This window comes from Scophthalmus maximus, chromosome 4 (genome assembly GCF_022379125.1).
Source record: "Scophthalmus maximus strain ysfricsl-2021 chromosome 4, ASM2237912v1, whole genome shotgun sequence".
Taxonomy (NCBI): domain Eukaryota; kingdom Metazoa; phylum Chordata; class Actinopteri; order Pleuronectiformes; family Scophthalmidae; genus Scophthalmus; species Scophthalmus maximus.
Genome location: NC_061518.1, coordinates 15,183,710 through 15,207,957, shown reverse-complemented (window position 1 = coordinate 15,207,957; position 24,248 = coordinate 15,183,710). Strand labels below are relative to the sequence as shown.

The 24,248-nt window shown below is 42.7% G+C and overlaps 1 protein-coding gene across 1 annotated transcript in view; it reads left to right on the top strand.

The window, feature by feature from the left end:
- Window positions 1-70: 70 nt before the first annotated feature.
- elp4 (elongator acetyltransferase complex subunit 4) overlaps window positions 71-24,248 on the top strand; it is a 51,665-nt gene continuing 27,487 nt past the window's right edge. The window contains exons 1-9 of the mRNA XM_035627817.2: window positions 71-287; window positions 1,463-1,498; window positions 6,643-6,764; window positions 8,008-8,142; window positions 9,582-9,718; window positions 13,697-13,781; window positions 16,491-16,679; window positions 20,399-20,507; window positions 22,306-22,412. Coding sequence (XP_035483710.1) covers window positions 107-287; window positions 1,463-1,498; window positions 6,643-6,764; window positions 8,008-8,142; window positions 9,582-9,718; window positions 13,697-13,781; window positions 16,491-16,679; window positions 20,399-20,507; window positions 22,306-22,412 — 1,101 coding nt within the window. The 5' untranslated portion in view covers window positions 71-106. The remainder of the gene's footprint in view (window positions 288-1,462; window positions 1,499-6,642; window positions 6,765-8,007; window positions 8,143-9,581; window positions 9,719-13,696; window positions 13,782-16,490; window positions 16,680-20,398; window positions 20,508-22,305; window positions 22,413-24,248) is intronic.

Sequence of the window (24,248 nt, the reverse complement as noted above, 5' to 3'; positions counted from 1 at the left end):
GCGGCACTGTAACAATCGCTGCCGCCATTGGTCGAGATCTACCAAGGTCTTTTGCGATTGGACGTTGCTCGGTCAAAACACTACTGAGCGTCACCACGTTACTAGCATGATGGCCGCGCCCGTGGAGAGTGTGTGTAAGCCCTCGGCTGAACGCTCGCCGTTCAGTGCCACGAGTTTTCAGAAGAAATCCAGGAGCAAGTTGATCTCCATACCTGGCACCAGACCCTCGGTTCAGAACGGACAGCTCTTAGTTTCCACCGGTGTCACCTCGCTCGACTTCCTGCTCGGTCAGTGGTGTAACGCTAGCGCCTAGCCACACCGCTAACGGTGTTTCCATGTCGGATACACACACTGACAGTGGTCATGACACAGCGTGGTGATTAATGCATCTGTTCTTCAAGCAGAGGAGGGGGATCGCGTTGCATTATCCGAGTATTAGCCTGTAGTTGTGTGCTCCGATGTTTCTCTTGTCGGAGCATCAGGTGACTCTCTTAACTCCACTCTCTGTTTGAAGACCCAAGTAGCCCAGATGACTTTCAACTCACTTAATTGATTCCTAATGATACTTTCCTCCAGTTATTTTAACATTAAATATGGTCCATGACATAAAATTGACAGCTCAACAAGTTGACTTATCATTATTATTATTATTATTATTACTTTTATTATTATAACAACCAAGTCCTTCTCAACTCACTGCACCATATCATGAGGTGACAAATGATGATGTTGAACAGATATTGAATCCCTGGGTAGTTAGGGATTGTTTTGCCGTCATATCGTTTTCTTCTTCTCTTCTACAACAAAACTGGCTGGCAGGTAAAACAAATTAACAGAGTACTTGAAATGGTTGTACGTCTGACAGCAATGTCACATGCCTGGTTTAACTCCCCTTTTAATCTGCAAAGACATTTCAAAGGGGTTAAGGTCAGAAGAGTGCACTTTGAATGTGTCGTTTTATGTATGTATATTGTGATTGTGCTCCAATTGAGCAATGGTGTGGCTACAGCCGAGCTGTCACTTGTTTGTCCCTCTCTCATACTAAGTGAAAACCTCCGTGATCTCAGATTATCAGCCATTTACAGGACTCTCCTGGCCCATCGGAAGTCCCCAGGACATTGTGGGTCAAGTTGGGTAGTAAAATGTTGTTGAAGGAAATGAATAAATGAGACTTCATGTAAATTAATGGAACATTTTGACATACGTATCACAGTAGGAAAAGCACAGTATTCCATTTAGTTGCTTTGGTTTAATGGTTCAGCTAATGTGCTCATCGTCACACTCAACACTCACTACAGTGACTAGTTAAAATATCTGCTGTGCGTGGGCACATTTAAGGTGAATACACAGTTGTGGAGACCAGAAAAAAGAGTGATGGAGGAAGAGAGAGACAGACAGAAGACAGACTGTAAATGTGATTTTTTTTTAATCTGATATTGTTCTTTTTTCAATCCCCAAACAGGTGGTGGTTTGGCAGTTGGAACAGTACTTCTCATTGGTGAGCTTCTCACTTTTCAAATAAAATATTTTTTATTCAGGAAGTGGTATCATTATTTCATGTGGGTTATTTCTATTTAAACACGTTATTTGGGCAGAAAATAAGACCGTGACGAGTCAGTCTTAAGTATAAACCAAGTATTCATCAGCTATGGAAGAATGGGCATTGTTATTACATACGACTGACTCAAATTTGTCATAGCTTCATTTGTTAGACCTCTGATTTATCCCAACTAGTGCAGTTTGAGTGCCCTGAGGGAATATTTCATTGGCTCCTTCTAGGGCTTGGCAATATGGCCAAATTAATAAATCTCAATTTATTATTATTTTTATAGACAACTCATGATTTTAATTGATTATTTGCGAGACAGATATCTCGCAGCAGAGGAAGTTCTAATCGCAATTTTGGAATTTTTTACATTGTTTAAAACTTTGAATAAATTGAATTAATTTGATACATTGCGTCACTCTAGATCATTCATAGCACATTGTTTTGGGTTGTTATGCTGATAATTTACTACATTGTTATCAGATGCCCAAGTGGAAAATATTAAATATTTATAAATGCGAGCAAATTATATCTCAGTTTACACAATCTGTGGTCATTTTTGTGTGCGTGCGTGCCTGCACGTGTGTAACTCCATTGTACACAGTATACAGAAACAGCTGGCTCTTCCTGAATTACATTTAGCCTTTTTTGTCTTCTTTTGGCTTCACAAGCAAGTTTAATGTGTATTTACCACAAGTCTTAAAGCAGTGATTGTTGTAATACCTGAAGTAGGGCTGGGCGATAAAACGATAACGATATGTATCGCGATATACACGTAATCAATATCAATAGAAAATCCGTTTGATAGAACGTTCCGATAATTTTTTTTTCCTCGTTGGAAGACCGGAGGAAAGAGTCTAGCTACGCCGTCCGCTAGATACGCCGGCACTCGTTCTCTGGTACCTAGCAACGTATGGAGTGACACGCCTAATAGTCAATCATGTAACAGTATCACGTTTGGTTGCGCCATCTCGTTGTCTCGTGTTTGTGTTTCTTAGGTCATAAAAATTATCAATAATTATCGATATCGACCGATATGAAACACTTATATCGTGATACAGTTTTCAGCCATATCGCCCAGCCCTAACCTGAAGCCATCTTCGTCTACGTACATTAATTTGCTCTGACTGGAGCCGTAAAAGAAAGTGATGAACCACTGTTACAGCGGATGTTAGTTCAATAGTTGTCTGAGCATCTGTGTTCATAAAAAGACATCTTATTGGAAAGTTCATATTGCTTCTCTTTACTGAATTCTTCAAGCCTTCAGATTTTGGCCAAAAAGTTGTATAGATTCCAAATGACTTTTCACTTAACTTTCGCTGAAATTTAGCTTTTGCCTACAATTCATATGTTCCTGTAAAACCAAAATGATCAAATAATACTGTCTGTCTGTTCTCAGGCTCTTTGTGCTTAGCGTGTTACTACTGTCTCTGGAAAATAGACTAATGACCTAAAGGTCGCTAGTTAGAATCCCAGGTGTTCACACTTCCTCTGTGATCCTTAATTAATATGCTCATCTGCGGATGTGTTTTCGAAGTTTTCAGAATTGCATTCAAAGCGAGTGGGTTTTCTAGAGACATAAATGTCTTCCAAAGTATTATCATTATTATTATTATTATCATTCATCATAGGCTAGGCCATATGCACTAGTAGACAGTAAGGTTAAGGTAGTCTTGTTTTCCCTTGAAGCTGTAATTTGTGTGGCCAAGGCCTATACCAACTGATGATATTGCTTTGCCCTTTAATTCATCCCCCCAATCGATGCAGGAGTCAGTGATTACACACTAATGCGTTCTTCCCTTCCATTTTGTGAATCAATGTACGGTTGGTTTCATCTGGTAATGAGAGACACAGTAAAGGTGAAATGTGTGTGTGCGCTCCCTTGTGTTTGTCTCTGAAAAAGTGGTGTGTGTGCGTACAGTGTGCTGTCTGTGTGTCTGTTTTGTTATGTGGGTGGGATGGGGGGAGTGTGTGTTTGTTTGTGTTTGTTTCAGGCAGTCGTCTCCTACAGTCTGCCCCTTTAGCCGTGATGGCCCGTTTGTGAGACACAGACATAAAATTATCAGACTGGTCGTTGTCTGCCTTTGAAGTGTCTTGAGCTGTCCATCCTGATTTGTCAACCAGAGGGGGATCAGTCCAGTATGGCTTCTGTCTGAAGATCTCTCATCTCTTGTGTTTTTTTCTTTTTGTAAGAGAAGGAACAAAGCTACACAGCTCTTATTATGTTGACCATGTATGGTTTCATTCCATTAGTTAGTTAGAGGGAAGGGATTTTCCTGTGTTTGCGCCCATAATAGTCACAATTAAATTTGTTTTAGAATTTAATATTTCACAGCTTTGAGGTGCACTTACAATTTTTTTTTAAATTGCAAATTTTGAGCACAGTTTTAATAGTGATGTAGAAAACAATAGAACAAGTGTTTTTAAATTAGATGCAAAAATGATTATCTGACAATACAAGTATTACTCTGACAGCCTATTATTTTATACTTTATAAAGATGTAAAATATTTTTTTATATGCAATGAAAATCACAGTTGACATAACATGATAGCATTTTCAAACATTGCAATAAAGGTTGATTATATTTTGTTACATGCCAGTTAATTTAGTTCAAATTAGATCACATCTATATTGTCCTACAAGGGGATGTTAATTTTACAGCAAGGCAGCTAAAAAACATAAGCTGCCTTGCTGACTATTGAAAACAAAGTGCTAATACTATTCAAAACAGAATAAAAAGTTTGTGTGATAAAAACGAAGAAAAGCTCCAATCATTAGAATAGGGAGAAAAAATATTATTTTAAGTATTTTTTAGCAGTTGAAGAGATTTTGAAATTCAAACTGCCACATGTGAGAGGCAATATTAGACACCTTACAGAGTTCCCAAAAGACCAAGACACCTATCTACAAATGACAAGTGCACTGGGAAAAAATTATAATGATAAAATAATAGTTTTACTGTGTTGTGTTGAACTGCCTCAAAAATCATAGCACCATATGCCTGAAATCGACAAACTGCTCGCTTTAGAGGAGCAGCTGTCACACAAGTTAAAGGCTTTATAGATATGACAGACAGGTGAGGAATAAGTGGGTTGACAAAATACTTCCAACTGGGAGTTAACTAAATCAAACCACCTTTTTTAATCTGTGTTTGTTTCAAGTCTGACGTCAATTTTGAAGCAATTATTTGTTTACCTGCTGTACGGCCACTAGGCTGCTCAGTACGAATAATAGAGCATCATAGACCAAAGACTCATACAAGGGGGAAAACACTGTCTGACCTAGATATTTTGTCTCCTCCCCCTGCAGCTTCAGCAAATATGATTCAGGACTCTTTCACTCCCACTCGCCTGTTTGAAGGCAAATGAAACAGAGGCCTTTCCCCCTTTGACAAACCTTAGTCAGAGTAAGAAAAATAATGAAGGGGAAAAAAATCATCCCGTGACTGTCCAGACTGACTGATCTACCTCAAAGATATGACCGTCCCCCCACCCCCTGTTGCTCCTATACCCGACACCTCCCACCCCCTCCTCTTACCCCCCGCCTCAACAGCCTAATGACTCCTGGAGGTTCCATTTGTAAGGCTCCCATAGAAACACAACCACAATAGGCCCCATCTTGAGAGGGCCCATCTGGGAGTCTTTGTGGGGCCTGCTGAAAGCCACAAAGGCCTGCTGACCTAGAAACCCATCAATAAGAGAACAGGGAGCCCCACCGACAACAAATTGAAGAGCCATGGAATTTCCTGGGCCATCCTAAGTCCGTAGGTGAGGACATAGACAGCGAACGTGGGAGGGGGGAATTCCCCGGATGTCCGAGGATGACACGTCAGGATGTCATTCCCAAGCTGTCAGCTGTAGGCCCATTACCTTAAACTGTCATTGCTGCCTTTGTCCTTGTGCCCACTGTTTGTCATTGTGTGAAGAGGCCTATGAAATCTTTACAGAATGGTGATTGTGACAGGAAGCAGCAGTGGCATGCTGGGTAGCATGCATGTGCCCTGCTCGGGAAGGGTGGGGGGGGTTATGGTGATGATGCAGTGTATTTTTGGGGAATTTAGGGTTTGGAATAGCTGGGTGGCTGCTCTGTATGCACCGAGAACACCTTTGGAACGGTATGTTTAATGTTCACAATTAATTGGCAATCCATTCAATGCCTGAGACACCGCTGTAGATGAGACCCTAACTTGTGTCGGAAGTGTCTTTGGAGATTCATCCAGATAATAGTTATCCAACTGGACTAAGTTGTAGACTCTTGGAGACTTTCACCTCGCAGTTCTGCTAGAACTGATGAAGCCTCTTGGATGAGAGCTGAAACGTCTTCAAGAGTCTACAACCAAGTCCATTTGCTCCAGATTCAACCCCCCTTTTGGATTGTGTTGTCTAAGTCTTTCTTACATCATATATGCCTTTTAACCTACTTTTATGATAATAAATACACCTGATCTGGTGTTTTGGTGGCAGTGGAAACATAATAATGAAAGGATGCCATTGCAATTGGAATTCACACAGAAAGCCGAGATTCGAGTGAATCAGGTGTCAGTGTGTGTTTTGAGTGTTTTGAGGACAAGCACCAAGGTATCCCACTTCCGCCTGTTCCTGTCGGTTGTCCTGAAAATTGTGGCACAGTTGCATTGAGTGGGAAGGTACAGGTGAATGCTTAAAGACAGGTGCCTCCCTCTCACCTCTGATGCTGGTTGGGAAAATGACAAGTGAAAGTGGACAAGAGTACTCTAAAGACCTTAACAAGAGAGCTGAAAATGTCTTCTCCATTTTGATAGTCAGATCACACCTACATGTTTGTGCCATGTCGATTGCCTCCTCATCTGTTCCTAACAAAAAGGTAGCCCGAGTGTGGTCCTTACATCAATTGCAGTCAGCAGCTGTGATGTGGTCATGAGCTACTGGATCGGAGGTGTCTGAATGAGACAAGATCCGATGTTAGACTTGAGGTGGATATATTCTTTCATAGGGAAGATGCTGTACCTACTTTATCATTAAATCCTTTCCTTAGGCCTTGCTGACAGTGTTTGCAGTATGGCATTGAATGACACACTCAAATCCTGATTGTTGTTTTCCTTTGTTTGTTTTGTAGAAGAGGACCGATATGATAGCTACTCCCGCATGATCTTGAAATACTTCCTGGCGGAGGGAGTCGTGTGTCGACATGAACTTTTTGTGGCAGCGGCTCAAGATAACCCTGACGACATCTTACAGGTATGAGAGGAGGTGTCATCTAATCTAAGGCCTTTGGAAGGAGTTTGTTTGTTTTAATACAAAGTATGATTTTATTTCCAAGCTACAAGTCTTGACAAACCATCCCACAAAAAAGCTTAGATGGCCTGGATGTGTCTAATTCAGCATCACCTCTATACACAGCTACATTGCTGTCAAAAATAAATTTCTGAAAAACTTTAGTGCACTTCATCAGAAAATGTTGGATATGGTGTTTTATTATCACAGTATATCAATAAACTACTAATGTACAGTATTCAGCTTGGTTCACACCGATCTAATCAGGCCAATATTCAGCAGGTATTATAGGCACACAGCTTTCCACAAGATGTATCTGGGTCAGCGAGGCTATCTGAAAGGTCGAGGGTGGTATGGTTGTCACATTGTCGAAATGTTTCCCGATGCATCACTTTGTGAAGAGAGCTGTAACCCCAAAAGCTGACTGTTGCCCGGTATACAGGAGGAGGGCCTCTCTCCCACTGATTGATAGTGGGAGGGGTCGCAGCCTCACCCTCTCTTTACATATCAAAGGCTTATTAAGAGACGGAGACTCCCAATGGGGATATATCACATCATTTAGTGTTTTTCCTGCTACATTCACAGTATGCTAATCTTCAGATGCTAAGGTTGGACTTAATGCATTACAATAACATGCACACAAGAAACCAGCTTTCCAAGAGGAAGCAGGTCAAAGTAGGAAATTGGAGAACAGTGTTCACATGTACTGCAACACCTCGGTTACTTAAAAACCCACATTTACTTGAATCAGCTCTACCACATTTTTGAAGCTAAATTGTTTTTCTTTTTTTATATTGCACACATATTTGAGAGAGTCTAAATTTTACAAATGATTTATGGTTCTATTTTAGAAACTGACTAACCTTGACGTATTTCAGTTTCAATTTTAGTCAAACTTGTTTTTGATACAAAGACACATAGCTTCAAGCCTCCCTCATCCCTCTGCATTGCCTCTACAACAATGTTTCCTGTCTATACTCTTTGTCATAAACAAGTGCTATTGTAAGAACCCCATTGGAAACACAGTTATTTTATACATTGACAAGTAATCAGGTAATCAGGACTCTCTAGGAAAAAATTATCAGTGTTACTTAATGGTTTTAACACGTCATGACAACCCATGAAATTTGAAAAAAAAATTGAATTTGTTTTTCCCTATTAGCATATTTTAATTTACTGTGTTCATTGAAATTTTGTTTTTGCACAGGAACTTCCGGCTCCTATATTGGATGATGTCGCCATTCACAAACCAGCAGAGCAGCCCAGGCTGCCTTGTGAAACTCATGACAGTTTGGATTCCATGATGATTGCATGGCGTTACCAGAATCTCCCAAAAGTACAGGTAATGTGGTGATCAAATGGTTGTTTCTATCGGCTATTTAATGTAATAATGGAATTGTATTTTCATCACCGTACATGGTAGAATTTTGGTAACTTTTTGATCCTACTACTTTTATTAAAAGTCCAACAGGTTTCTCTGCTAATGATGGTTTGAGGAAAAAATAATGCTCGCTCTCTGGTCTTAGTGGTTTGGCAATTGTCTCCACCACTAAATCCATCAGCTTCTAAACTCCTTTGTGGAGTGAATAAGGCCTTAGCCTCTCCTTTCAGAGCTGTACCAGATTACTCACACTTAGCTGGCGATAGGTAGGCTTTTCACTGGTCCCCAACTCATATACACACATACACACACGCCTGCACCCCTGCTTAGCCTGGGAAACAAGAGTACTTTGCAGCCTGTGCATTGACATGTCTGCTCGCTCAACCCTACGACCCAGACCTGCTCCTCTGTCTCTCCCCAAATCCCTGCCTTTCCCCCTGCTAGGGTCGGCAGCCCTACACTCTTTCTTCCGCTTTGAGCAGAGTTGACCCTCCCCTTCTACTTCTCTACAGTCTCCCCCCTTCGGTCTATAATCCATATCGCTATGTGGATTAACAGCACACAGTGTGTCCCTGGGGATCCTCTCCCTCTTTCTCTCTCCCTGGAAACTTCTTTATATCTGTGTCCTTTCCTCACCTCTCCCCCTTCCCCTGTAAAATCGTCTTTACAAACCACTAGTAAGCCCCACAAGAGGATTTGCATCTCAAATTCACCCCCAGAGTCAACGCTTACTTTCCCCTTACACACACCTCTCCTGCCATTGCACACTGTGTCGCTCTCCCGATGAAGACATCAGATCAAAGGTGAGGCCGTCAGGGCGGGGATGGAACGCTAAGCGGGTTGCCTAGCTCACAAAGAGAAGATGAGCCCCTGACCCCCCTGCCCTGCTGACCCCCTCGTCCCGCCAGGAGAGGGACACACCGGGGGCCCTAATCCAGATTAGGAGTAGATTAAGGGCCCCTCTAACAATGGAATCCCTGGTTTTACTGAGAGAGAAGAGCTAAAACTCTCTCTTTCAGCTGCAGGAAAACATCCGCCTTCCCCTGCGTCCCTGACACGTTTGCTTTCACAGTCAGAAGTGGACATTTATGTGAAGAAATGATTAAGAGTGTGGTCGTAGTGGTTATTTAACTTCTCTGCTGCAGGAACGTTGAGGAATGACCCATAAACAATGCAATTGCATTACCATAGTGTTGTGGAGCACAGTCATTTAACATGTTAGAAACACAAATAAGATTATTTTTCTCATGACCTGCTTTATTGTTGTCTGAAAGTAGTTAAATGGACACCATTTTTTTGCAAGATGAAAATATCTGTCCAACCAGAAAAAAAAGCTCTTTAGTTAAAGGACTTCAGTGTTAATATTCTTTACCCCAAGTTTGACTTGTTGACCTCCTCAGAGTGCCCTGGCATCCTCGTCCCGGTTTGGTCACTACTACGACGTCTCCAAGACGATGGAGCCAGAAATTCGGCAGGCAGCCAAGTGCCACCGCTTCTACCTTCCCGAACATCCCACCGAGTCATCAACCACACGCAGGTAAAACGGCAAGACATCGTCCGCAGAACGCATGGAAACCAATGAGACACCATCCGCAGAACACAGGCACACAAACACGACATCATCCACTTAACAGTTACACAAATAAGACACCATCCACAGAAGTACAGGTAAGCAAATGTGGCATTGTTCACAGAATACAGCTAAACCAACAATGCCAACAGACGACATCTTTTAAAGAGCACCTATATAAGCTCTGCAACCAGCATTTGCGTTAGACAAAAGAATACAACTCTGGAGGAGTCTGATTTCTCCCCAGTATGTTTAAACTTGTCTACACCAAAAGTAGAATGAATATGCAGGTTTTTCATGATACGGATAAACCTGCTATAAAAAGACAAATGACTCCTTTCACATTTTTAGCGTTGATAAATACTTGAAATCGTCAGCGAATATGGCCTTGGTGGACCTGATATTAACATTTGTCTCGAGTGACCCGATCACAAATGGACAGCTCTGAGTACGTCAGTTCACACCTGGCATTAGAATGTGTCTCTGGTAACCACTTGTGTTTGGATCTCGCTTTCCCGCTCTATATGCAAATACACAAGTACATAATTTCTGTTTGCACAGACCAAATTATGTTGTTTTTGGCCAGTCCAGCTGTACAGACTGGTCCGTTGTCGGTATGTGTGTGTGTGTCGGTGTGTGTGACAGTGTGACGGGGAGAGAGAAAGAGAGCTTGGCAAGCAGGGGCTGAGCGCTCCAAGCAGCTCTACTGTGCAATAAGATTTTACTCATTTGAAAATAAACTAGAAAATCATCATGTGGTGGTCAATCATATTGTGGCAGTGGCCACATATAATTAAATGTATGGGAAACACTGAGAAGTGTAAAAAATAAATGTGGGTTCATCACAAAACCGCAGAGGATCAGGACTCGTTTGCGTTCACACAGCTAAATGCGTCAGATCTCAAATCCACCCTCAAATGGGTCTTGGGTGCGTCCAAACCTGTACTTATGGCTGTCCATTTGTTATTAGCAGGTCTGAAGAGGGCCTTTGTTACAGTGGTTACTTTTTAAAAATATCTGTTTCATTAGTCTTGTCAAACTCAACGCTGACTAAACAATGTTTGAGCCCTGCTTGAATAGAGATAGGTGGCAAAAATAATGCATCATAGCATTGCACCAGAAAAGGGGCGAATATTAGCATGTCCACCCAGGTCATCACAATGCTGATTGTAGCTGGAGCTGATAAATACTTGTTACTAGTGCAGAGTCACTTGACCCAGGGAAGAAGACTGTCGGTTGTACTGTTTCCCCCTGAAGACAACAACAAGATAGTAGTACTTGAGGTGTATTTTTCCCCTATGTGATATGGATTATACAGCGCCCTTTGCTTAAGTTGCACACTTATAAGAATTTAATGATTGTTTTCATTATCAATTTTTCCCTTTTGCCGATGTATAGTTTTTTTCCATAAAATATAAGAAAACAGTCAAATAATGCCCAGCACATGAAAACCAAGAGCCCAAGTTACATCATTCAGATGTTTTGTTTTTAAAACTGCCAATACCCACATTTCAGAAGCTGGAACAGGTAATGTGTGGCTTTTTTGGGGGAGGGGGTAATTATTTCTGAAATCATGAAATCGTTAAACAATTATTTTTCCATAAATTGGCTAATGTATAAATTGTTTAATCACCAATAAAATGTGTGCATTTATAATTTGTAGTAGAAAAACACAATGAATAAAAAATAAATAATTATGTAATAACAATAGTTTTGTATCAAGTGTTACTGGGATTCGATTCGTTGACTTTCTTCCAAATATAAAAATGAGAATTTTCTTTTTTGGAATCACTGTTCGCATGCCCACATGAAAGCTTGTGAAATGGGGAAAAATGCATTTTTAATGGATAATAATATGGAATTTTTTAAGTAAGAATTAAGAATTTAAGAGTAATTCAGTATTATTATCCATTAAACGTTTGATGCAAATCAGTTCAAATCTGCCGTGTCTATACCCTGTACTTAATAGTTTGCCATTGGCCTCAGTCATTTACCCTTCAAGGCTGCATACAAAATTAGGGCCTTGTTTGCTCAGCGTCTGTTTGATTTCTCCTGCGTTGAGTGTACTTAGGGTTCAGAGGTCATGTAGGCTCTTTACTCAGAGAGTACCGCTGAAGACACAAGGGCACACGGAGGCACACTCACACACACGCTGAGCAAATACAGCAATCTGGAGCACAGAGGATGTGGAGGAGGCTTTATAGAATCCCTCTTCCTTTATTTCAGCAAACAAAGACTGTTTAATGGAGCGCCCATGCAAACACATTAAATGTTGTGGATATTCAGGGTAAAATATATACATTTTCACAAATGTTGGAAAGTGGGCATCATTTGCAATTTAGATCAGAAATATCAGTTTCCAACTAATGCTAATTAATCGGGAGCAAATAAAATAAGAAAAAAATCTTTGACGGTTACCACTGATGATAGCATTTTTTTGTCTCATAAGTGAGAGTGACATGGTAGTAGTGTTTTGCCGCTGTGGTGTCTGAATGGGTTATAGATCTCACAGACATTTGACAGCAGGAAACTACACCTGCACTGCACCATTGTGCCCCCAACGCCCCCAGCCCCGCCCCAAAACTGACACACATTAATACACACACATACACACACGCACACACACAATGAGCACATTACACACACACACCATGCAAACTCCTAAGCAGGATACTCCCCCTTGCACGTGTCCACAGCCCCATGTTGATACCCTAGCTGTTAAATTGCTCCGTTTCACTTGAAGGCATAATTGGCACAAATTGCTCTCTAGGTGATACAGATCCTGTTGTTTAAGACCAAGCATGCCCTCTTCTCCTCCTTTCTTCCCTCGCCGGAAGAGGAATGGTGAGATAAAGAAGCTTCCCAGTGTATGATCCTAATTAGCCAACGCACTAGCCCCTGTAGCTAAGCACCTAGACCTTTTTTGGTACCTGAATGAGGGGTGCTCAGTAGGGGTAGCTAAAACACAATGCTGTCCTGCACAATGACTGCCAACCAGAGGCAACCTCCTGCTCCACTGCATGTCAAACCATCCCAGCCCCCTACCTCAGAGCAGGGGCATGGGCAGAGGGGCCAAGGAGGGTAGGCTTCCCTCTTTCACCAAGCCAGCTCTATCATTAGCCCCAGCAGGGTCAGAAGGCACCATTGTTAGGCTGAATAACTGAAATAGAGTACATGGACATACTTGGTGCGAGTGTAATAAACACAAGTGTGTATTACTGTTCTTTATGCAGGGCTATTGGTGTGTGACCAATCTATGTGTATCAGCTTCTGTAGCCTGCAGGTCGAATTGACAACTGACATAGCAGCCCACTGTGACTCACTACAGAGTGGTCATTACAATGGTGGGGCGTTCTTAAGTGATGGGTCCTGTGTAAAATGATGGGGTTAACATTCCCATTGGCCATCCTACAGGTACATGGTGGGCTCAGCAGTAATCCATCCCCTGACTGTTGCTTAACGTTGCTCCAAGGCATTGTATGCCCTTTGTCTGTGGTGCACATCTTACCCCTGATTAAACACCAAAATGCTGTTCCCTGTTAATTTTAGATATCATCCCATTAACCCCCCCCCCCCTTCTCACTTATCACTTGTTGTGTATATGTTTGTGTATACGCACATCTCGTCTGTCGCTCTGTCTGTCGCTCTGTCTCGGCACAATCAGATCCTCAGGGAGCTGACAGAGAACCAGTCATGTTGTAATTTAATCAACCAAATAAATTAATTGGATCTCTTGATATGGATCATCTGTCTGCTTCAGTGGCTCCAGAAAAGCCCAGTCAGGAGATCCATGCTGCAGTCATGGAGGATTAAGCTGCTGCTTGGCCCAGTTTTATCAAAATGTTATCATTTACAGTTTACCCCCTCCAACTAACCCTTTTTTGTTCTCTCTCTGGTTGTCTCCCCCTGATGTCCACTCTTTATGCTGTCCTGTGCTTTCTCCAGTCCTGTGCTCAAGTCCTACTCTGCGTTGTTGAGATCACTTCAAGAGGTCATACACAGGGAGGGCTTTGATGTAGCAGCCTCCATGGTAAGAATCACAACTGAATGAATGTGTTGAATTTCTTTCTCTAAGCCTGAATTTAGAGGGGTTTTTTCTGAAACTACGACCTTCTCGAAATTGGTAGTATCTCTAATTATTTTCAATGTGAACTTAGTGCATTATTTCAATAAACAGCAATCGTGTGTATACACTTCTGGCTAAAACAGCAAGCAAATCAGCTGAATAAGAACATTTCAGGTGCAAATTCCCCTTTTTTTAAAGTTTGAATAGAAAAGAATAGAACTTTATTGTCCACCCGAGTGGGAAATTGTCTTTGGCTCACCAGTGAACGAATACCCTCAGCCTGTTCAACCAATTGATACAAAGTGGAGTGTTAAATGATAATAAAACATGCACTTTTTATTTGAATTACATTTTGTAACTAAAAGTACATATCAGTCCATGTTGATGGACAGTGGTCCCATCTCAGTATTTGTGGAATTGTTTGTGGTTAAATAATCTGCCGCTAGCAGCGCTTGAACACTTTCTGCATTTTCTACATTCACTGAATGTCTTTGAACTCGAACTCATTTACTTGCTGGTGCTTACTTATGTTAACCAGGTGGCAAATGTCTGCTTATTGACTCACCAATCACAATGACCTCATCAAATTGTTATGCATTTCAGTTATAATGTGTGTAATAGAGGAGCTTTAATAAAAAGTAATAGTAGATCTGCATCTGTGACCCCAAGCTTTTCTGTCACATTCCAACTAGCACTTCTCCAGTCTGTTTATTTTGTTTTGCTCAGGTTGGCCTCACCTGCGTGTGTCTTACCTTTGACATGCATCTTTGTAATAATCATCATCAGTCCTCTACAATATGCCAAAAACTTTGATGGCCCCATCTGTCCAACTTGTCATTTCTATTATTTTTTTCATAGAGCCAAGTGTACGTCTGTTAATACTTTGATATGCCTGCATATGTGTGTATGTGTTTGTGTGTGTGGGTGAGTGGGTGGGTGGGTGCGCCTTGTTCACCTACATTCGGTGACCCCTCTGCTTGTCACCTGGAGCCACCTCTCCCCCTGTCACTCACATACAGGATTTACCTCCAATACCCCCTACCTTCCCTCCCGAGCGCTGTCACTCACAAACCAGATTAACTGCTGACATCATTAAAGCAGCGTGGCCGCCTGACATGCTGTTGGCACAGTCCAGGAATGCAGGCCGGCACAGGGCGACATGGGCACTGGCACAAGAATGCCTAGTACGGGTGATAGTCAGTGTGTGTGCGCATTTATTTGTTAATCTGCCATCATGAATTGTTAACAAGACGCAGATTTCACATAAACAGTGTTATGTAAATAACAGATTAGAACAAGGATTAGTCTCCCTGACCATATTTGTTTTGAGATGAGTGAGACAGGAGTGGCAGCAGGACGGTGTGTCTCGACAGAGACTGGCTGGTGATTAGGTTGTGCTCCCAGGCTGGCTGTAGTCTATATGGCTGGCCTCGGGTCCTTGGCTGGATTCTGCTGGCACTGTTCCCTCATTATTCTATAGGCTAAACTATAGGAGTTAAGTTTGGCTTCTCCTCTTGATGTTGCCACAGCAACAGTCATGTTCCCCCCCCCCCCCCCCCCCCCCGCTGGGCTGCACACACAGAAACAGATTTTTAATTCTGTGCCCCACAAACACAAGTAGGCAAAGCCTGCTAAACAAAGAAAGGCACAATCCAATAATGACACAAGAGCACACACAGAGATGTAAAATATTGGATCATATATAGTGAAGTACAGAACTGCAGCACTGATGTTGAAAGGTGGAGAGGAAGATGAACGTGGAGTCCAATGTGAGCGTTTTCCCCTGGGAAACTATGAGCCAACTGTGAAAAACTTCCAGAAACAATGGGGTTTATTTTTCTTAGATGCCTGTGATTCTGATCCAGATCCAAACGAAGCTTAGGTCATACTGTTGGAAGAGGAAGCAATGGGGAGTGGGGCGGAGGAGATTTTGGGAGGGTCGAGATAATAGAGGGGGAGGGATAAAGGAGAGGAGAGGCTGGAGAGAAAAAAGGAAAAACTGAACAGATTTTAGGCCAAGCTTTTTTAATCACTCTTGGCTCTCACCTCAGTAATCAGGAGCCATCCTGAAGAAACCCCAAATAAAAGGCAATTGTGCTGAAGGTTAAAAACCTCTCACAGTTTGGACAGGCTCCTCCATTCTCTCACTTCCAGTGATATATATCCCACCACTGTTTAGCCACTTTTTCTCAGTCTTCATGAGAGTGGGTTACCGTTGATCTCTTTTGGTGGGGCGGGGGTTTTCAAGAGAAGGCACTCCACCCTTACCCAGGCCCCCTTGGCTGCAGAGCATCGCTGTGGTGCCAAGAATGTGCTGGGGTTTCTGGGTGGCAGCCATATTGGAAGCCTGTCTGACAGGTCCATTGTGCGTTTGTCAGATGGCCTCTGTGATTGGGCAGTTGTGTCCAGTCACGTTTGGGCACTGTGTTCCGATCGTCTGTGCTGGTGGGCAGACTGTCCAGTCGCTCTCCCCCAGAGTTTGAGAACACTACCCAAGACATCAGCACCTCTCTGAAGTACTTCAAAAGCAGTTATTCTTCAATTGTCAGATGCACTCTGTGAACTTAACTTAAATCAAACAGTATATTATTGCATTAATACAGTTTACACAATATTACACATGTCCATGACTCTTAACACATTTGTTGCTTCTTTTTGTCTGTTCTCTCGTAGTCAAAGTCACGTAACATCCTGCGCATTGGTCTTCACTCTCTTGGTTCGGCCCTTTGGGATGATGACCTGAGTTGCCATGACAACCCGACACACCGCCACTCCCTCACTGCCTTTCTATATGGACTGCGTGCTTTGCTGAGGTCATCACTGTCAGTCGCTGTAGTTACAGTACCTTCACATCTCATCCAGGTAAGACGACGCTTGACACACAAGAACAGCTCGACAGAGATTGTGAATTTGTCAGCATCCACTCAGAATGCAACTTATCCGATCAGTGAATAAGGTACACACCTTTTTAAACCATTTAGAACAGTTTGTTGCTTCGATTGCCCTTTGCTTTGTCTTTTTCATTAATGGGGCACGTAGTTTTAAGTCTTTTGTAGTGGGGCCTCCTCTTGACCCTCTGTTTCAGTGTCACCCGTTATGACTCGGGCCTGTGAGGGGCCTCTTCCGCATCACTCCCCCAACAGACCCAGTTCAGTGCACACTTCGTGCAAAGGCCTCAAAATCTATGTTTGTTTATATGGGCCTTAATTACTTGAAGTTGTACACAATGACTGTGTGTGTGGCTCTGTATGCATGTCGCTCCTTGTAGTTGTGTGTGTTTGGGGGTGGGGGGTGGGGGTCCACGTGCATGGGTCTGTGTCCAGTCTGGCCTCTCAGTGTGAAGGTGGTGTCATCTGCTGAGGCATATGGCAAACCACAGCCCTCCCCCATACCCTCGACTGTAGAGGCACACTCACAAGAAAAGCCATCTGAGACTTTCTACGAAAAATCTCGTTCCATGCTTCGACAAACACTCTACTTCCTCAGAGGTCCTCATTCTGACCAACATCGAAGCAGCATCATCTCTGATGCCTTTAGACAAAGATATAGCTCCATGCTTAACTTTCAGAACAACTGTGTTGTCAAAACATGCTCTGGCTCCAGGCCTATGTACTCAGTGCACAGCGGCCTCGGCCTAGTCAAAAAAAGGTAAAGTGGCTAACTAGCAGATGTCAGCTGTGGTGGGAGCGGTCCCCCTGTCCCTCCCTGGCCTGGGTTCCAAACCCTTAATCTGTCTCCCTCCCACTTCTCCACCCTGGGGAGAGAAGTGAATGAGCGGAAGAAGAAGAGAAGAGGGGGGCGTTTTGGACTGAATCAGGTGTTTGGTGTCTAAGCCAACATATAGGTAATGAGAGGCTATTTAAGACGGGTTTTTTATGAAATTACCTAATGATTAGTAAACCCTGTGAATCTCACTTGATATTGTTGTCATAAGAAAAGATTACAAGTGGTCAACTGACGCCACAGATCTGTGAAAGCTATGTGTGTGTTTGGTACTTTCAAAATTTATATCCTAGTGGAGCATCTTTCTACCACTGCCTTGTTTCGATAATAAGCTTAGTTAACAGAGTGTGGCCTTTGGAAGAGTGTCTAGACTAGTAGCAGTGGGCTAGCTGGCCGAGAACGCACTGGTCCCTCTATCCATTATTGAGCAGCTTGGGAAGCTGAGCAAGTCGCTGAAAGCCTCCTCACAGCAGCCCTGTGCCACAGACCATCTGAAACATTAATTAGGCTTGTCCTAGTCCGGTCCTTCTCCATCATACTATCTCCTGCTACCACACCCTTCCCCCACAAGTAAACGTACACAAACACAAAATACACAGTCCTCCCTAAAATGCTTCCACGTATGCCTCACCTACTGTGCCAGTTGTGTTGTGTTGGGAGTAAGACCTGGCCTACGAAAGTATTTGGGCTGGTCAAGCACAGGTGTTTAGTACCACAGCCCCCTGTGAAACAGATACAAGAGAAGACTTCTTCACAACCATCAATATTCAGTTAAGCGTTAGTAATTTGAATTTAACTCTTGAACCCAACTGCATTTTTTATTTCATCTTTTAATTTCTTTTTGATACATTTATTTTGTGTGAATGAAATGGGTCTTAAGATTGGACTATTTCACTCAATGTAAGACAATACCTGAAGTCTGATTGTATCACCCTTTATACATGTGTTAGTTTACAAAGTGATACAGTACAATTTTTTTTTTCAGTAGCATGTAGGTCTATACAATCTACAGGATACACACACATATTTTATGAACATTCTGTAATCCATTTTGAAAACAGTTTTCATAATTTGTGAAATGATTGCTTATATTACCTAGCTGTGTTTTTTGTTGTGTATTTTCATTGACATTTCCCCACTTTCCATTTTCATTGTATTTTTACAACATGTTCACATCTATGTTTACAAAAATGACATGTAACCAATTGTAAAGGTAAAGGCAGGAGGAAGCCTTGGAAGTGATGTGTATTTATTTAGTCTTATACAGTATAAAGCCTCTCCTATCCCTAGACCTTAGAGCAACAGAAATTTCATTCCTGCCTCCCTCAGTGTAATGTTTAGAATTTTGGGTTAGTACTTGGTTGATTGTTTACTTTTAGAATACTACATCTGCAATATAATATTCAAACACGGGCGCAAAAAGTGTCACGTTAAAAAAAAAAAAATTTAAACAACAGCGATCAAATGGGTTATTCAGTAACGGGGGGGGGTCCTGTCACGTCATGAGTTTTACCCACGTAGTCAGGGTAAGATACCGCAGAGTAGGTTAGACGCTGTGCCCTCCCTTTCACATGTCGCGGTCGTCAGCTGAGGCTGAGGGTGTTCAGGGGATGTACACGATTGGAATCTGAGCTAATTGAGCCACCCTACACTTTCAGTGCAGAACTAAAATTATTATAGTTTGAGCCCCTTATCAATAATAAACAACTTTTTTTTATGTTAGTGATTCCTTGATCACCTACTTAACCCCAAGGAGCTATTGGGAGTGTGTGCCTGTCTTACTGACCTAATTCTGCTCTGCTGCCACAGCTCTGTGTGGACACTTAAGACTGCTCTGACTTTAAACTTTTGTCTCTTTGCCAAGGAGCCTCGTCTTTGTATTTAAGTAAGCACAAAGGAGCCTGACCTAGTCAGGCTAGCAAAGATGACGTTTTAGGGGGATGTTTCACTCACACGGACACTATTGGTCATATTGTGGTATTTAAGTTTTGAATAATTTGTTGTATTAAAACTCCTTAACTCTGGCGTTAATTGCTGCACGTGAGTGACCTCAGATACCCTGTAAGTGCCAGTGGTACTGACTGGTGGGATATGCATACTTTAAAAGTAGGACAAAAATGAAAAGGAAGAAAGAGTGGAGAAAAGACATGAAGGCATGAAAACTGCATTAGGCGGTGGCAGCCAACACAGAGAAAAGGATGTGAATGATTCAAGAGGCAAAGGGATTAATAATGCAGGACTCCCTCCATCCCAATGTCCCTCTTTCTCCCTCCCTTCCCACTCCCATTACCCCCCTGTCTCCATCCTTTTGTATATTTCTCCCTCATTCTTTCCATCTACTGTTTTTGCCCCTGATATGCCCTCCTTGTTGTCAAATCACTGACCTGACCAGTAGGGGGAGCTCTCATCACCAAGCCTCTGTTGCTTTCTCCCACTTCTCTGTCCTCCCCTGCTGTGCACTGGTTTGAGAGTGTGCACCAACTGTGAGCCTTAGTAAAAAAAAAAATAGTTGTAAGTAAAAATAATTTGTAATAATTTAAAGTGTGTTTCTCATTGATTTTTCCGATCTTTTTCTGATTCTGATTTTGCGTGATGTAAGGTGTATGTCCATTTGTCTGCCCTGACATCACCTGCGTGACCTCCATCAGTGCTCTTTCCCCTCTATACCTCATCACTCTCACCTGAGCCATGGGCAGAAATGTCCTGGCCACGGGAAATGATGACCTAATTTAATTGCAACACTGATGGCCCGTCAGGAGGCTTTTAATTACCTGCTCATGTCTCTCTCTCTCCCTCTCTCACCCCCCCCCCCCCTTTTCTCTCTCCCCCTCTCTCCCTGGTCTCCCTCGATCCTAAAGGACAGAGCTCTAATGGGCAGCATAACCAGGCTATGTGACAATGCCATAGCGCTGGAATCATTCAAAGGCTCTGAGAGAGAGACCAACCCACTCTACAAAGATTTCCATGGTAAGAACACACACACTCACTTATCTTTCTGCCTCTTTTCCATCAAATACGCACACATACACACAGGCAGTGCATTAAGGCTGGGGCTGGGCTGTGGATGGAGGCAGGGCAGCCCCCTTGCAGGCCAGGCTGTCAGTGCGCGTTAGTGTGCTGCTGCTCAATCAGACGTGCTCCTCAGTAGACAGGCCGGGGGGGATTCAGCTGCCACGCTGTACCCCCTCTCCCTCGCACCCTCACCCCATCCATCCCTGCCTTCCCCCTCCAGCAGAGCCTATCTTCCTCTCTCCCTCTCACCTCGCTCCCTCTCCATCCCTAGTCCCATACCCCTGAGGCTCTGGAGCAGAGCAGACCAACACTGGGGAATCGATATTCTCACCATTACTCTTCCTCTCTGCCCCTATCTCCCTGTCCCTCGCTCAATGTCTCCACGGTCAGCATGCCTTGCTAATAGATGGAGGGCAAGGCTTTCTGTCGGAGAGGCGGACACTGGTAAGAGACGATTGAAGAGAACGAAGAAAAAGGCTACTCTTCCGGTCCTCACCATCACTTTTCCTGTGCAGTTTATCATTCACTACTTCTCCTGCTCGCTTCCCTCTTTTCTATCACTCTATCGAAAACTCCATGCATAAAGGTCAGTTTAAGCAAGTGGGGTATTTTTAGCCGTGCCTCTCGAACTCTCCCACTCACTCTTGCTCTATTCCTCTCATTTCCTCACTCCCTCCCCTCCTTGGGTTAGACAGCCCTGGCTGTGACAGATGAAGGGATGAGGAGTGAAAAAATTCAATGGCAGATTTTGGTTTCCTCCAATAGCATGTTTCATTTACAGAACACATCCCGTAGTGATTGCATTCTACTGCATTGAAAAGGCAGGTGGCTTGTAGACCTCTTCATTGTTTTGGTGCCTTATTTTGTAAAATCGTATAAATTACAAAAATGTTCTTTAGAATCCGCAGTTAATATTATTTGAATGTCTTGTTCAAAAAAAATATTTGCCCTCTGTTTAACCAGCCAGAGAAATTCTGGATGGATTATGAAATACATTTATGTGTATGACTGTTTTGATGTGTGTTCATGAGTGCAACGCATCTGGTACAAGTGTGAGAGTGCGTGCGGATGGGCGTGCGTGCGTGTTTGCGGCAGCAGTTCAGGGCTGCTCAAAGCATGCTGGGAAGCCTGTCACTGCAAATCAGGCAAGGGGAAATCACCCAAGTGCACAGAGGAGAGAACCCACCATCCCCCACTTTCTCTGTCTGTCTCCCTTTCTCCATTACTCCCTCGATCTCTTCTTTTTCCTCTCACGCTCAGTTATACCATTTCACTTTTACAGTATATTTCCACTTTTATGGCAACACTAAGTTTGTAGTGAATAAAAATGAGCAACAAAAAGTTACAAAAAAAATCCTCCACAGCTTCCATAGTTGTTTTAGGAGTCCTTAGCTTGTATGTTTGTCTTTGGTCTAATGTGTCCCAGTACATTTTGGCAAATTTCCTGAACACTAGAATATTATTTGGGTGAACCTAATATAAAAATGTTTGTTGAATTCTTAGTAGTAGTTAGTGTTAATTCATAGTGAATTTTGCATCTGTAATTCAGAGGAGGAAAAATATATATATATTTTACACATATATAAGAAAGCACACATCTGGCACAATTATTTTCTTACTGACACAGTGTAATAAAACAAATGCACACTGTGGATGGAACAGGAATATCTTCCTTGTACTTGGTGTTTTGAATCCTTAACTTTTTTGTTAAATGCTCTGTTAAGCGCTTTCAGTTTTTTTCTTTTTTTCGCAGGCCTGCTACATGTACGACAGGTACCTCACCTGAACTGCCTGGCAAATCAACTCCCTGATCACAAGGACCTGGCCTTCAAGCTCAAGAGAAAACAGTTCAGTATTGAGGTATGTTGTCTGGGTTTCTCAGTGTACCCAGGTTCTTCATAAACAAAACAAAGTATTCACTGGTTCTACCCTCCTATTGTGATTTTAAATGCCATTTCTCTGTCAGACTTTTTTGTTTTGTTTTGTTTACTGTCCCAATTTTACTCTCCCAATGTGTTTTTTTGGCAGTGTGAACTTGCTATGTAGCCATTAACCTAAAAAAAATGTATCGCCTTCATCATGTACATAGCAGTGCTGAACTTAAGCACTTATGACCTTGAGAAAGTCTCCAAGCTCTTTCAGACCTTTGTTTGCTTTTATCTCTTATTGGGTGGCAAAATCAAAAGTGGAGCTATTGATTATACACCGCTGCTGCCACACTTACTCCAGTGTATCACCAAGAGGCGACAGAGTGAGAAGAATTTCTGTCTTTATGCATAACTTTAAAGGTACAGTTTGCATTTTTTTTATGTAGTAGTATGAATTGGATGTATGGACACGGTCCCCAGCCATTCATGACAGACCGAAATGGAGCAGCAGCGACAAACAAGGTTGTGCTCACAGAAACGGATGACGCCATAACAGCTTTCAAGAGAGCACACAATGTACAGTAGGTGCTGCTAGCTTTGTGGGGCAGGTTTGCTGTCAACACCCCGTGACCTGTTGAGAAAAGGGAGCAGTAAGCAACAGCTCCACCTTTAACTATGGTCTATAAACTGAGTTGAATGGGAGTGTGAAGGGCCTCCGCGGCATCTATTGAGATACATTGCAATGAAGGCTGAGATTTAATTAAGCATCATACTTATGCAAAAAAATTAAAATGATGCTTCATAACTTAAAATGTTTTGATCAGCGGCCTTGACCATTTTGAGCGAGTGTAGAATACATGCCTTTCCATTTCTTCATTCGTTTTGATTAATTATTTTTTTCACATCTTTCTCTTTCTCTTCCTGTCAGACACATCCATTTTGCATGTGTCACATCATCACTCTCTCGCGGAGCAATCAATCTGTCACTGAACTACCACTCTGGGGACAAATTAAGGGGCCCTCCTCTTAGCTCAGGCTCATGATTGGTCCTCATTACATTATCATTACCTTATCACACTCTCTGGTCCTTGGCTCTTAGTGAGTCCTATTGTCTCAGGCAGGGGGTGAAGGGGAGGAATGGCCTACCCCCATGCCTCTACATCCTACGATCAGCCCCTTCTCATTTTCTGCCAGCCTTCCCCAACCTACTAACCTTTTCTCCTGCTTCCATCGGCCCGCTCCCCCTCCTTTCTCTGACCCCCAAATAGGCCACTCCAGTATAGATTTATAAGGTCCATAAAAGTCAAGGTGGTTATCCTCAATGGTCTTTTAATTAGGCCTCTGTATTGGGCAGGCCAGGGGGCTGAGGCCTCGCGCATCCTTGTAGCTCTATGGGGCCTGGATGCCGTGTCATATATCCCAGCAGCACATTGTTAAGACCAAGCTTTGTCTGTCGTCCTTGTTTAAGGCGCTTTATTGGAGTTTTTTTGTTGAACCACACACTTGTATTTCCCTCAGCACGCAACATTAAAAAATTTAATTTCTAAAAAGCCTGTGAATGTTGACACAAGAGAGTAATAATATGAGATGTCAGTCACAATGCTTGGTCGTGACACATTGTTTCCTGGCAGGGAATTTTCCAGAGAACGTTGTATCATATCACCAGTCATGCATCAAATCAATCAAAACACACATTAGTCATTGTAGTACACTGATATGTTCGCGTGTTATGTTCTTCAGCGCCGTGATTGGCTGTCATTAATTAGCAAATCACCTGAGATGGAGGTGTCACGAAGGTATGAGTCGATGTTGGCTCTTCATCTCTCGT